This window comes from Manihot esculenta, chromosome 8, assembly GCF_001659605.2.
Source record: "Manihot esculenta cultivar AM560-2 chromosome 8, M.esculenta_v8, whole genome shotgun sequence".
Taxonomy (NCBI): Eukaryota; Viridiplantae; Streptophyta; class Magnoliopsida; order Malpighiales; family Euphorbiaceae; genus Manihot; species Manihot esculenta.
This window is the reverse complement of record NC_035168.2, coordinates 37,711,394-37,725,548: the sequence shown is the minus strand read 5'-3', so window position 1 is coordinate 37,725,548 and position 14,155 is coordinate 37,711,394. Positions and strand designations below refer to the sequence as shown.

Below are 14,155 nucleotides of genomic sequence, written 5' to 3'. Positions count from 1 at the left end.
GCTTCATTATTATATTTGGTAAAATGTACATGCTTAATTGGATTATTTTGTTGCTGCTAGTGTTGGTTTTGACATGTTGCTGCAAGTGGAGTTAATATTTGAATGTGATAAAGATTCTGGTTTTCCGTCAGCCAAGATCCAATGAACTGGTGTAGAAAGATAGCATATGTTGTTTGTAATTTGCTGGGCCTATGACTCTCTTGAAACGTGCAAGTGAATCACCTAATAGTCTCTCTCCAATGCAAAAACCAAATATATTATTATATGCTTATTCTTTTACTTCTTTTTTCTTATTAGTTTAATAATTTTTTATGAATTAATTGTTGTCTGAAAATTAAGTACTAATTTACATAAAAAATTTGAAAATAAAAACTTTAAAGATTGAGAAAATTTACATATTTTACAATGCTTTAAATAACAAAGCATTCATTTATGGAAGGCATTAGTCATAACTAAAAACATATTGATAATATGTATATATATATATATATATATATATATATATATATATAAATAACTTGTAATTTTATCGGTTTCTTACTATCATGATAAGCCTCTCTCTTCCATTTCCCGCCAAACTCCCTGTGCCTCATGTGAAACCCAGCAACCAACCTTCGCGCCAAAACCTTCCTCCATCTTCCATGTCCGTCAACCACTGTAACAGCCGCTTCCACTCCCTCAAGGACCGCCTCGCCCGCCACCTCCATGCTGGCCATGTAACAGCCCGGCTCTTTCACCGGCACTGTTACCGTTCACGGCCCAGGCTATCCTCGCCTGGCCTCGTGCCTCGGGCTTTCCACTGGCATCGTGAACAAGTTTATGCATATGCAGCGAATTGGGGCTTGCATCAGTTAATTGTGTGGGGAATTCTCTTATTAGCATGTATGCTCGGTGTGGTAATATGGAAAATGCTAGGAAAGCCTTTAACATTCTATTTGATGAGAATTTGATTTCTTATAATACAATTGTCAATGCATATGTAAATAGTTTGAATTCTGAGGAAGCATTCAAATTTTTTAATGAAATTGAGGATACGGGAACTCAGGTTGATGCCTTTACATTTGCTAGTCTTTTGAGCGGAGCATCTAGCATTGGTACAATTGGTAAGGGTGAGCAAATCCATGCTTGCATACTGAAATCAGGTTTCAAGTCAAATCTTCACATTTCTAATGCTTTGATCTCAATGTACGCTTGATGTGGACATATAGAAGCTGCTTTTCAAGTTTTTAGTGGCATGGAAGATCGTAATGTTGTATCTTGGACTTCAATGGTTACTGGATTTGCAAAACATGGATTTGCTGCAAAGGCTTTAGAGACCTTTCACAATATGCTAGAGGCAGGTGTAAGGCCAAATGAGATCACATATATTGCTGTTTTATCAGCTTGTAGTCATGTGGGTTTGATTTCTGAGGGATGGAAACACTTCAAATCAATGAATATGGAACATGGTATTGTCCCAAGGATGGAGCATTATGCTTGTATGGTTGATTTACTAGGTCGCTCAGGATGTCTTGAAGAAGAAATGGAGTTCATTAACTCAATGCCCTTCAAAGCTGATGCTTTGGTACTCCGAACTTTTCTCGGAGTTTGCCGAGTACATGATAACATAGATCTTGGGAAACATGCTGCTAAGATGATTCTTGAGCAGGATCCAAATGATCCAGCGGCACACATTCTTCTATCAAATTTGTATGCTTCTACTGGTCAATGGGATGAAGTGGCGGAAATTAGAAAAAACATGAAAGAGAGAAATTTGACTAAAGAAGCAGGTTGTAGCTGGATTGAAGTGGAAAATAAAGTGCACAAGTTCTACATGGGTGATACTTCCCACTCCGAAGTTGTAGAGATCTCTGATGAACTGGACCAATTGGCTTTAGAAATAAAGGAATTGGGCTATGTTCCAAATACAGACTTTATTCTTCATGATGTTGAGGAGGAGCAAAAGGAGCAATCTTTGTTCAAACACAGTGAGAAAATAGCTGTTGCATTTGGTTTCATAAGTACATCTAAATCTAAACCAATAAGGGTTTTTAAGGATCTTCGAGTTTGTGGAGATTTTCATACAGCATTCAAATACTTTTCAATCTTCAGAGGAAGAAAAATTGTGGTGAGGGATTCCAATTGATTCCATCATTTCAAGGATGGGAAATGCTCCTGTAATTATTACTGGTAAAATGAGTTGAAGGTATCATCTCTGGTCTTGGTCTTATTCTTGAGCTGTTCAGCTATATTATCGCATGATAGCTTCCAGATGTCAAGAATTGTCATCTCAGTCCTATTCTTCACTCAAAGCCACCAGTTTCTCCCTCCTCTCTTTTTCACGTGAATATGTTCATTCTTATTTTGTTGTCGGCTGTTAGCCAAGGAGCTCGGCGCAAGCTTATTATGCATTTCTAAGAACTTCTGGGTCTGTTGCTTCCAGTGGCCCGAAGAACATCTGGTCTACTTCATCAACGGCCGCGTCAGAAGATGAGCTCTACACTGACGGCGATGATGGTTTTGATGAGTTCCGGTTCAGTGATGGCTCGAAACAGAGGATCTGGTGGTCTAATGAAGACAACAATAGTTGGATCGACGATGAATAGATTCTACTTGCTGCCCTTGCTAATTTGTAAATGTTGATAGTTCAAGATTGTGTTTGGCATATTTGACTGAAGAGGCTTGTGACAGCACTCATTTTCTGCAGGTATTTAGAGCTTTTGGATGGATGATTCCAGCCATTGGTATATCATTGCTACTAGGAACTGGCTCTAATGCTTTCTTCATGGCATTAGCTGTTCCACTAGGTCAGACAGCACTCTCTCTTGTGATTGATAAGGTCTGGGGAACTACAAGCAGCAAGCCTAAACCCAGAACTAGAACCAGGAGGACTAAGAAGAAACCATTTGTTAGGCCTGCCAGAAGGGAGAAGAAAATAAGACTCCAGAGGAAAAAGGGAGCTATGAATCTTGGACGGCAGCAGATGCTGGTTCGCGTAAAAACAGTGGCAAGAGAGTACATAAGTTTGGTGGATGGGATGAGCTAGATGATGCTTATAAGGTCCCCAGAGGGACACCTAGACAAAAAGGCAGATGAACTCCCAAAGCAACAAAACAAAAGCAAATTGAGCCGGACAAGAAGAGTCAGGGACACACCGTTGCTGCTTAGGCTACTGATTGCTGTTTTCCCATTCTTGGGCTGGGTTAAGTTACTATTTTGATTCTATTTTCCCCTGGCTTGTAAAAATTATGCAACCTGTTTGCTTACAAGTTGTTACAGAGAATCATGAGCAATCCTATGCTTAGAAGGAAGCATAAATAGCTCATGCTTGTGGTGCATAAGATACAACCAATGGTCAACGAGCAGAAGAATACACCAGCTTGGTTCCTGGAAAGAACCTGTAAATAATACTGAATTTTTTAGCTGCAGGTTATTTAATTCTATTCCTTTGCAAGAAGGGCACCCGTGATGGTCTTGTTTCAACAATTAAACTCATGAGCAGGTATCCCATGTCCATGTAGATCATAATCCTGTGACTCTTGTAGTTATGTATCAGTAATATATGATGTCTACCTGAAGAATTTGATTGCTAATAAAGGACAGATAAAAGTTAACACGTGTTTATCTGTTTGGTGGAGCCCTGTGTATAGAATGTCACCAGCTTGAACTTCATTTAGCTTTATTCATTCTATTATCTATTCCCAGGTGTTAAGAGTCAGAAGGGTTTATGTGGTTTGGAGGCTAGTCTTACGAGAGGATAGAATTTGGTCACTGCTGCTAGGAATGCTACTTGCATGAGGAACATATGATTTAAATTTATAATTATTCATAAACATAGATATCATTTTCATCATCATTACATCGTAAAAAAAATTTTAGATTTACAAATACGATTATACTATGATTAATAAAATAAAAAATTATACATCATTTCAGAAAAGAAAAAAAATATATATAAAACAAATTGATATTTTTACCAATAACTTTAAAATTGAGGATAATGTGAGGTTAGAGAGTAATGAATCAGTGTCGAAGAAAGTGGATACAGAGGGAGAGCTATCAGGCTTTTTAAATTCTGCATCAATGGACGTTGTCCACTTCATCATCCATGGCTGCTCTATTAAACAAAACCATCTCATCTTACACTACATTACAAACACTAAATTTTCAGAGCCATTGATTTGGGACCCAATGCTGTCTCCTATTAACCAAATGTATACCAAGAAAATAAACAACCCTTTATTTATTTTTTTATAAATAAAATTAACTTATACTACGTTTCATTAATTATGAAAATCAAATTTCAATTAATAAACCTTAAATCAATAAAAAAAACTAAAGTAACTATTAATAAATTATACAAACTAGCTTCAAAAAATTAGACATATTGGAAACTGAAGTATAAACTATCAATAATTCATAGAGACTAAAGTAACTAATTTAAAATAATATTTCAATATCTAAATCTAACAAAATGAGATAAATGTGGTTTTCTCATTTTCTTAATTAAAAATGTTATTTTTTTTCATTGATTATAAATATGTTTTCAATTGTTTTTTTTTCTAAAAACAGGTTTTGAAAATCCAATTAATTCTATTTATTAACTTCCCTCCCTTCTCACACTCGTCCCCTACGCGCATAACCCACAGCTGCCAACTCACACACTCGCATTTTCCCTCTCTCTCTTGATGCGCCTGCGCTTCCTCCCTCCAAGCCCAATCAAAACCTCACTGTTCCATCTCCTCTTCCCCCCCAACTCGCTCCGAACCAACTCTGTCAACTCGCCCAGACTCTTCTCAACTCGGAGATCGTCACTTCCTAGAATGGCGATCCCTCCTAAGCTGATATCCTCTTCCTCTTCCTCCATCGCTACTAGTGCTCCAGGAAACAGCCTGGAATGTCTCGCTAGTAAATTGTGGATCAAGTTCCGCCGAGAATCAATTTTCGCTATGTACACTCCCTTCGTTGTTTGCTTAGCGGCTGGAAACCTGAAGATTGAGACTTTTAGGAATTATATCTCTCAAGATTTACACTTTCTTAAAGCCTTTGCCCATGCGTGAGTGCTTCTTATTCATGTCGCTGTGTCTATTCATTTCCGTGCATTTGATTTTTCTTTTTAAATTCAATTGGGAAAATACTGTTTGCGAGATTGTTCTCTATTTTATTATTTTTTTAAAGCGTGATGCTTGTTAGTGTGATATGCTTAATAGATTGGCGAAGATATGTTGGGTTATTGCTTCCATATTTAACTTCTAACAACTACGAGCATTTGAATTTCCGTGTGAGTTTCTGTATATATTTATTAGTTTGGCCAATTTGGTTTCTCAGAATATGAAGACAAGAAAAGGGAAAAAAAAAGCCAAATTAGAAAGCTTTTTCTTCAAAATTGGGATCGGAGTAGGTCTACTTCTTGAACATGTCCAAAGAAAGAGTTGAACTTTAAAGGCAAAAAAAGAAATGTATTTGTAATTTAATTTCCACTTGGTTGCTGAGAGTGGTTCAAAGGACTAATTTTATTCATTTAAAAAAGAAATTAATTAAGTGTAATTTACGTTTTAAGTGAATGAATCACTTTTCTGTTTATATAAAAAAAAGAACAGTATAAATAGTATTATTTTCTTTTATTTTGTCAGTTTTCAGCAGGATTAGATTGTTATTATCTGGTAGATACAACACCTGAGGCGAGTTTCAAAATTTGTAACTTCCATATATGATAGATATTTTCTTCTTTTTTATCCCCATCTTTTGCCTTGGTCGTAATTTACACTACTTCAACTAGGATATTTATTAAACTATTTTGGGGTTTCCATTTTGCTTTTTTTTTTTTTTGCAATTTTAGGTATGAGTTGGCAGAAGAATGTGCTGATGATGATGATGCAAAGATAGCTATCACTGAGTTGAGGAAGAGGGTCTTGGAGGAGCTAAAGATGCACAATTCATTTGCACAGGTTAGATACTAAAGTATCCTAACATCCATAACAAACAGATTATATTTATCTATTATTTTATCTCTAGTATCTTATCTTATGCGTTTATTATTAGATTTCTGTTATCTTATCTCAGGAGTTCTTTGTCTATTAGTTACTTGTATTAGACTTTTACTCTAATTAAAAAGTATTAGGATTGTATGAACCTCCACTATAAGAGGTTTAATTTTATTCAATAAAACAAGCAGAATTTATTCTCAAAATTGTGAGATTTAAGATTCTCTCGTTAACGAGTTGTTAAGAGCTCCCTAATGAGCTCCTTTCCAGTACCGTAACAACTTGGTATCAGAGCAAAACGTCATGGGAGATCAATCTAGTAACAACAATGTTATGAACAAAAAGAGATATGAGCTTTACTTGAAATTTTAGCTAAGCATTTAACCTTGATAAAAAAGGCAGAAGAAAAGCCGGTTGTCATGGGTGATTCAACAAATCTACAAGAGAAAATTGAATTCCTTCATACAACAATATGAATCACATGCAGCCAATAAAATTTTGCTCAATAAGTGAATGAGAGGACAGAGGTACCTGTAGTGCCCCAAAATACCAAAGTTGACTTTCTCTCATGTGATGAAAAGGGACATAGAGTTATTGGTTTTGGTTTAGACACCCGACATATTCTACCTTTGAGCTTGAGGACGACTGGACAAACTCTCTTTTTAGGAGGAAAATAATGTTATAGATAACCGATAGATTAAATTCATAACATCCATAACAAACAGATTATATTTATTTATTATCTTATCTCTAATATCTTATTTTACGTGTTTATTATTAGATTTATGTTATCTTATTTCTTTATCTATTAGTTGCTTGTATTAGATTTCTACTCTAATTAGAAAGTATTAGTATTAGGACTGTATAAACCTCCACTATATAAGAGTTTTAATTTTATTCAATAAAACAAGCAAAATTTATTTCCAAAATTGTGAGATTTAAGACTCTCTTATTAACGAGTCTAAGGTGTTAAGAGTTCGCTCTAATGAGTTCCTTTCCTATTAACTATCACCTTTCCTTAGACATTTGATTGGTATCCACATTGATTAAATAGTTTGTTGCATTGTGTATTCTTGCAGAAAATAGCTTTTCTAGGACAGGTTGTTTGAAGCCTGTATGATGATATACTATGACATTCTGCTTCCTTTAAGACATGTTATGTAATTTTGGAAACTATTGGTCGTTAGACACTGATTTGGTCAATTTTCGTGATTCATTTCTCTTTGTTTCCTTACTTTTCTTTTGTTTATTAGGTTGCTATAATAATATAGATTGTCATGATTTTGTTGTTTAGGTGAAATGTAGTGGTTTCAATGAACATATTGACATAGGCATGTTAATTTGTTAAATAATAGGGTAAATATTATGTTGCTAGGGTTTATAAAGTTTGAATAACAGCAATATCGGAAAACCTACTTTAGAAAAAGACCACCTGTGATGGTGGTGAAGGCGTTTTGAAAAAATTGGTTCTCTATGCTTGTGTGATTGTAACATATATATGATAAATTTAGCCTTGACTACATGAGGCATGCATTAATTATTAACCAAGTGCACTTACTTAGGATTATTATTGCCATGCCAATGATCTGGCCTTGCAAAATGATTCTGATGATTTATAGTTGAAAATTGTAAGTTAACATAAATATAGTTGTGCAATTTATCTTATGACTGCATGTTTCCATTGCGAGGCATGCATAACCTCTCTTTCATTTGTACCCTAAAAGAAGTTTATTGCTTCGATTTAGTTGTTCTTACCTCTTAGTCCTTCAACACTGGGTGTCTCAAGGAACAATTTCTGCTTTAAACTTTCCTATTACATTTTTTACATGTAAAATAGCTACTACTGACAGTCTGAGATTGCTAGTATTTGCTGTGTTGTCAGCTGTTATATGCTTGTTTTACATTCCCTACTTGTGGTGACTTGTCTATAAAAGAACTTAACCAGAGATTAGAGAGGAGTAGCAGCTTTATTTTTTTTATTGTGAAGGGGAGGGTAAATATGGAAGAGGAAGAAGATTAGGATCATTTTGATTTTCTATCCATATTAGTTATATGTCTCCTTTATAGATTAAAGGAAGAGAAATGGCATCAAATACTTGTTTTGTAGGAAATGGCCTTTGTTGAATAATGCCATTCAATGGAAATTTAACCCTGCATGCTGATTCCAGAATTTTGTACAATTTTTATAACTTGCAATTGCTTTACACTGCTTAGATGACTAAATACTTGAACAAACAATGCTCAGAAGCAGCGGGATTATTCCTAGCAATAACTATTTGCTCCCTAATAGAATGACTGTTTTATTCAATCATCAACTCATCTTCATCATTTCATTTGTCTTGAACATTCATTATTCCACACTTCCTGAGCTTCTATATTGTACTTCTGTCATTAGATTATATGTCAAAAAAAAATAAAATTTCTGTTCATAGTAGTGGTAAAAGTTATTAGTATTTCGTTTCCAGTTATTCGCATGAAATTTTCTTAAGAATTTTTTTAATTCTCTGACATTCAATTTGTGCAGGAATGGGGTACTATAGACCTTTCTAAAGAGGGGCCTATCAACTCTGCAACTGTAAAATACAAAGATTTCTTGTTAGCTACGGCTTCTGGGAAGGTTGAAGGAGTTAAAGGTCCTGGAAAACTTGCAACTCCTTTTGAAAGAACAAAAGTTGCAGCTTATACTCTTGGTGCCATTACACCTTGCATGCGGCTGTATGCTTTTCTAGCTAAGGAGTTGCAAGCACTTGTGGATTCAGAGGATGGTAGTCATCCTTATAAGAAGTGGATTGACAATTACTCATCTGATGGTTTTCAGGTAAGCCATATTTTGAGCAGCAGTAGGATGCATTTTTCTAGGAGTTGATCTGATGCCTTTCGTTGGTTACTTTCTGGGAGGAAAATACATTACATAAATGGCCTTGTGTACCATTGCCTAGCATCTCAGTTATTGTATTCCTATGAAATATAGGCATCAGCTCTGCAAACTGAAGACTTGCTGGATAAACTTAGTGTCTCTTTGACAGGCGAAGAGCTTGACATCATTGAAAAGCTTTATCACCAGGCCATGAAACTTGAAATCGAGTTCTTCAATGTGCAGCCACTTTCTCAGCCCGCTGTGGTTCCTCTAACAAAAGAGCATAACCCTGTAGAAGATCGCCTCGTGATATTTTCTGATTTTGATTTGACATGCACTATTGTTGATTCCTCTGCCATTTTGGCAGAGATTGCAATCATAACAGCACCCAAATCTGATCAGGCTCAACCTGGCAATCAGATTGCTAGGATGTCATCAGCTGATCTGAGGAACACTTGGGGTCTTCTCTCTGGCCAATACACAGAAGAATATGAACAATGTATAGAAAGCATTCTGCCCCCTGAAAAAGGTATAATTATTAATTGGTCCCCTCATATAATGGTCAGAAGTATTAATCTGATCATTTTTTAGGAAACTGTTGATTGCAAAGCATTTAGATAATATTACATCCTCTGATTGGTGTTGAACCCCCTTATTTTTGCAGTGGAATTCAACTATGAAGTTCTGTGTAAAGCACTTGAGCAACTTTCAGACTTCGAGTCAAAGGCAAATGCTAGAGTGATTGAATCTGGAGTTCTTAAGGGTCTGAATCTTGAAGACATTAAAAGAGCTGGTGAACGACTGATTTTTCAAGATGGTTGCACCAGCTTTTTTCAGAAAATTGTGAAGAACGAAAATTTGAATGCTAATGTACATGTGCTTTCATATTGTTGGTGTGCTGATCTCATCAGATCTGCTTTCTCATCAGGTATTTTCCTTTGTCTCTGTATTGGATTGTTAGCTTTTGCTTTTCAAAACACAAACTCATTTTGCCAATATTTATTATTTTTGGACATTGAAGTTAAACCTGATTTTGTAGCTGTTATCTCTTATCAAATAGGGAATTATTTGCTTTTCAATACAGACTCATTTTGGAAAATATTAATTCATATTATTAGTTTTATACATTGAAGTTAATTCGAAGTTATGCTTCTATCTTTATGTTGTTGAATAAGGTCAATTTTATTTTGAGTGTGGAGGAATAGAACTTCCCATTCCTCTGTTCAAAACTAGACTTTATCCCGATTGGTCTCGACTTGGAGATTGGGGCGCTATCCCCTGGCGGAGGTGCACCCCCCTGATTTATAGTGGTTATCATATCAAGAATTGTCTTATAGAGAATCATTCTCTAGATATTCAGAAGAAAAAGGTAACTTACTGCATCTACATTATGTGTGAACTTATAGATTGACGCATGGTAAGCATGCACCTTACTTTTGAGTTGAAACAAAAAGTGTAATATTTTGTTTCAGTCTACTTCCAAGATTATAAAAGTACCATGCATCTGAAACTCCTCCTAAGATGATCACTTAGATTATTTTGATTATTAAACTAGCCCAATGTTACCTAATTCTGGGTTTGTCATGGTACAGGGGACGGGTATACAGGATACTGGATAAACTAATTTTAATAATTTGTGATACAGAGGGGTAGGTTAGTTGGTATGCTATAAGGAGTCATAATATGCTGAAACATATTGATAAATTGGTTTTTAAACTGTGTACACAAAAAAACATGTAATTCAAACTAGCTATTTTACAAATTAGGATGCATGTTTATAATTAATATAATTTGGCTCAAAATCACTATTTTTAAAAGTAAGTTAAATTTTAGTCTTTCTCTTTTTTTTTTTTGCACAATTTTTGGGAATGTAAATGTACCTTATTTCGATATGAAGAATTAGAAATGTGATACGAGGACTATGGGGATTTAGGTAACATTGAACAAGCCATATTTAGAAGTATCACTTTGTTTTCCCTATTTTTGCTGAAATATCATGTAGGTCATCACCCTTGCACACCCATGAAAGAGTTGTAATCCCAAAATTCTAGTGGTTTTGTTTTCTTCACTAGGCTTTGATCTCATTTTACCTTGCATTACACAGACAGTTGTACTTATTTTAGTGGCTGCAAAACTTGTCCTTCCCTTCAAAAATTGGACTTCTGCTGATAATGTTTCTCCCTCCCACTGATATTTTGGCTCTTTGTCATGAATTGAATTGAAATAAAGACCACATTTGGCATCTTTACTTTTTGGTTTGCTGAAATATCTTTTCTCTATCTCTCTCTGTTTGATAGAAAAGAGATCTAAGCTTATGAGATGTTTATGTATTGCATTTAGTTATTAATTGCCTTTTGATTCGGCAGGGGGTTTGGATGCTCTGAATATACATGCAAATGAGTTCTCTTTCGAAGTTTCATTTTCCACAGGCGACATTATTAAAAAGGTGGAATCTCCCATAGACAAAGTTCAAGCTTTCAATAACATTTTAGAGAACTATGGCACTGACAGAAAGAACTTGACTGTCTATATTGGAGACTCAGTTGGCGACCTGCTTTGTCTGCTTCAGGCGGATATAGGCATTGTGATTGGGTCTAGCTCAAGCCTAAGGAGAGTGGGAAGTCAGTTTGGTGTGTCGTTTTTACCATTGTTTCCTGGCTTGGTTAAAAAACAGAAAGAGTATATCAAGGAAAGTTCTTCTAATTGGAATGGGCAATCTGGCATCCTGTACACAGTTTCTAGCTGGGCTGAAATACATGCTTTCATTTTGGGGTGGTAGAATTTTTTTTTGTTCTCACGCTATCTTCTGGAAGTTAGCAAGGACAAATGAAGGAATCATTATATAAAATGGAACCCACATACAAATTGGTGGCTAAATTTTATTAGGGCCACGGAATTTCTTCTGTTTCCCTTATTCTTTACAGGGTCATCCATTCTGAACATGATGCTACTTTGTTGGCTGGATAATGCAGTGAACTTGGTATTCACAATCCCCCATTTTTAAACTTGTCATTTTGTTGGCTACTTGCTGTCACTGGCAATATTTTTATACTGACATTTTCTTTATCATGCCTTTTTTTTTTTCTTTTCTTCTTTTTCCTGTGCTCCTTTCAGGCATCGAGAGGCCGTAGGAAGCATGCATTATAAGAAGAGTTGCTATCAATTTGTTCATATGAGCATGCATTATAAGAAGAGTTGCTATCAATTTGTTCATATGAATATTTCAGATATTAATACTGATACTCCTATATATTTGTGCAAGTCAGATGCTATTGCAAATATGATTTTTGGCAGATATAGCATTTTGGAATTATAACATGTGAATTTTAGTTGACGCCAGATGTAGAAGGATTAGGTTCCTTCTGGCAATTGTTTGTATGCTGCGGCTCTTATGCTCGGTGAGAGGACACACCCCCTTGGTAGATTTATTGCTGAAGCATTGTGTCTCTATATACTTGAGTAATATTTCTTGACAATTTTGCTGAGGTGATCTGCAAAATCACCGTTTTGGCCCTGCTCGGGATGCTGGCCAATGACTTGTAGCTTCAGTAGCTTTACTTCTCTATCCTAGCTCATAAAAACTATAATGATATTTATCTTTTTTTCTTTTTTGAAATATGCTTCATTTAGCATTTAAAGCTTTTAGTAGGACAGTGCATGAAAGGGAGGGGGAAGACTCGAACTTAAAATTTCGAAAGTAAGCATTATGCCTTTTGGCCAGTTAAACTAGGCTGCGTGGATTATTTCTCCAACTCATTTAAAAGGAAATTGTCTTCTTGATCAGTATTATCGATTGAGATTTTATAATGTTAGACATTATTTTAATGCCATTGAATTTGAGGCTTCTGGAGTCTCAGAAAAATCTGATCCCTATTACATAGCTTTTTTGTTTTTTTTCTTCTCTCTCACACAAGGAATTGGTAAAAGTGTATGGAGGCATGTTACCAAGGGAATAGATTCTTTTTTTCACATGCAAGATAGTACATTACAAAACTGCTAAATGCAGCAAAAGAATGTTATTATAAAACGTCTTGTAATTCAGACAATCGATAACTCAACCGTTAGATAATTTTTTAGAAAGAGTTTGGCCACTATAAGTAAAGTAATTAGTCGTACGAGGAATATATCTAAATGTAACATGCGGCATCTCAAAATTAAAAGATAATATAGATGTTACTGTCATACTAATTTTCTAGATTACAGAGGGTATTGACATACACAATACGTTATATAACAATAAAGAGTTTGTCGCACACTCAATAAAAGGTTTGTCGCACACTCAATGGAGTGAATGTTTGCATTAAAAGCCCTTTTAATACTTGTAAGGACAACTCAAGATTTACCTGCAATAGCAAAGGAATAAGGAATCTTGCTGACAATGCTATGAACAACTGATCCTTCACTATCAATAACAACAATATCAATAGCAGTTAGAAAAAACTGATTCCTCCATGTAACATCACACATAAGCCTAAGAGCCCTAAATGCAGGTGGACTCTAACTAAAATTATGTAAAGTATTAGATAAAGCCAAAACGCAAGTAAAGAGATCAACAAAAACACCATTTTGCTGCAACTGCCAGAAGTCAACAGATATTCATCGCGATATAGCTATAGGATCAGGGTCAAACTTGTCAAATATGCATCTACTCTGTTCTTTCTAAATATGTCATAATGTAAGTGTAACTAATGTCAGCAGTAACAGACCATCAGAATTCAAGTGTGACTTTTTCAGCGAAACTTTCCACCATTTCAAAAAACTAAGAAAGCCCTCCAGACAGGGCATATACCTACAAGGACTTACAAACCAAACCACTCTAACATAGGGACACTAAAAAAACATATGCTCTAAAGTTTCTGGTTGAGACAAACAAATAGAACATCAAGAGTCAACTACAATACCTCGAGTTGCTAAATTATCCTAAAAGGGAAAGCATTATAGAGATAGCGCCAAAGAAAAATTTTCAACTTAGGCATAACCAAAAGAGACCAAACAAACTCCACACTCCAGGAAGAATCAAAATTGAAGAAGAGGCCTGGCATGCTGTATCCTGCAATATCATTTTGTGAATCAAAAATTTATAACCAGAACGTACTGTATATTGACCATTCCATGTAAAATCCAAGTGCAAGAATCTGGAATACCAAGAGGTGCCACTGGTATTGAGAGAATAGAGAAAGCATGTCGAGAGTCAAACAATCGATGAATCAACTGACATTTTCAATCTAGAGTATGATGATTTATCAAATCTGCCACCATTGAAGGTTCTGTAGGATAATTGCTAGGCCTGAGAACAAAAAACTTTGTCGATTGAGGCACCCGTTGATCGGATCAA

The 14,155-nt window shown here is 35.4% G+C and overlaps 3 protein-coding genes and 1 pseudogene across 4 annotated transcripts; all 4 read left to right on the top strand.

Moving 5' to 3' along the window:
- Window positions 1–545: 545 nt before the first annotated feature.
- Window positions 546–1,195, top strand: LOC110621604 (pentatricopeptide repeat-containing protein At3g49170, chloroplastic-like). Its single transcript, XM_021765871.1, has 2 exons — window positions 546–727; window positions 832–1,195. Exons 1-2 carry the CDS (start codon window positions 546–548, stop codon window positions 1,193–1,195), a joined length of 546 nt encoding a protein of 181 aa, XP_021621563.1.
- Window positions 547–2,631, top strand: LOC110620075 (pentatricopeptide repeat-containing protein At3g49170, chloroplastic-like). The gene is made up of 2 exons (XM_021763652.2): window positions 547–2,185; window positions 2,423–2,631. Exon 1 carries the CDS (start codon window positions 1,235–1,237, stop codon window positions 2,123–2,125), a length of 891 nt encoding a protein of 296 aa, XP_021619344.1. The 5' UTR covers window positions 547–1,234; the 3' UTR covers window positions 2,126–2,185; window positions 2,423–2,631.
- On the top strand, window positions 2,609–3,588 carry LOC110621603 (annotated as a pseudogene).
- Window positions 3,589–4,596: 1,008 nt separating this feature from the next.
- On the top strand, window positions 4,597–12,602 carry LOC110620070 (bifunctional TH2 protein, mitochondrial). Of its 2 annotated transcripts, XR_002488746.2 has the most exons (7): window positions 4,597–5,035; window positions 5,819–5,927; window positions 8,488–8,781; window positions 8,935–9,349; window positions 9,485–9,748; window positions 11,187–11,800; window positions 11,935–12,602. XR_002488746.2 is itself a non-coding variant. In XM_021763648.2 (6 exons), the coding sequence occupies exons 1-6, from the start codon at window positions 4,668–4,670 to the stop codon at window positions 11,597–11,599; spliced, it is 1,863 nt and encodes a 620-aa protein (XP_021619340.1). In that variant the 5' UTR covers window positions 4,597–4,667; the 3' UTR covers window positions 11,600–11,889. The 2 variants fall into 2 exon arrangements, 1 of the variants encoding a protein (XP_021619340.1); XM_021763648.2 differs by lacking the exon at window positions 11,935–12,602 and having other exon boundaries at window positions 11,187–11,889.
- Window positions 12,603–14,155: the final 1,553 nt, after the last annotated feature.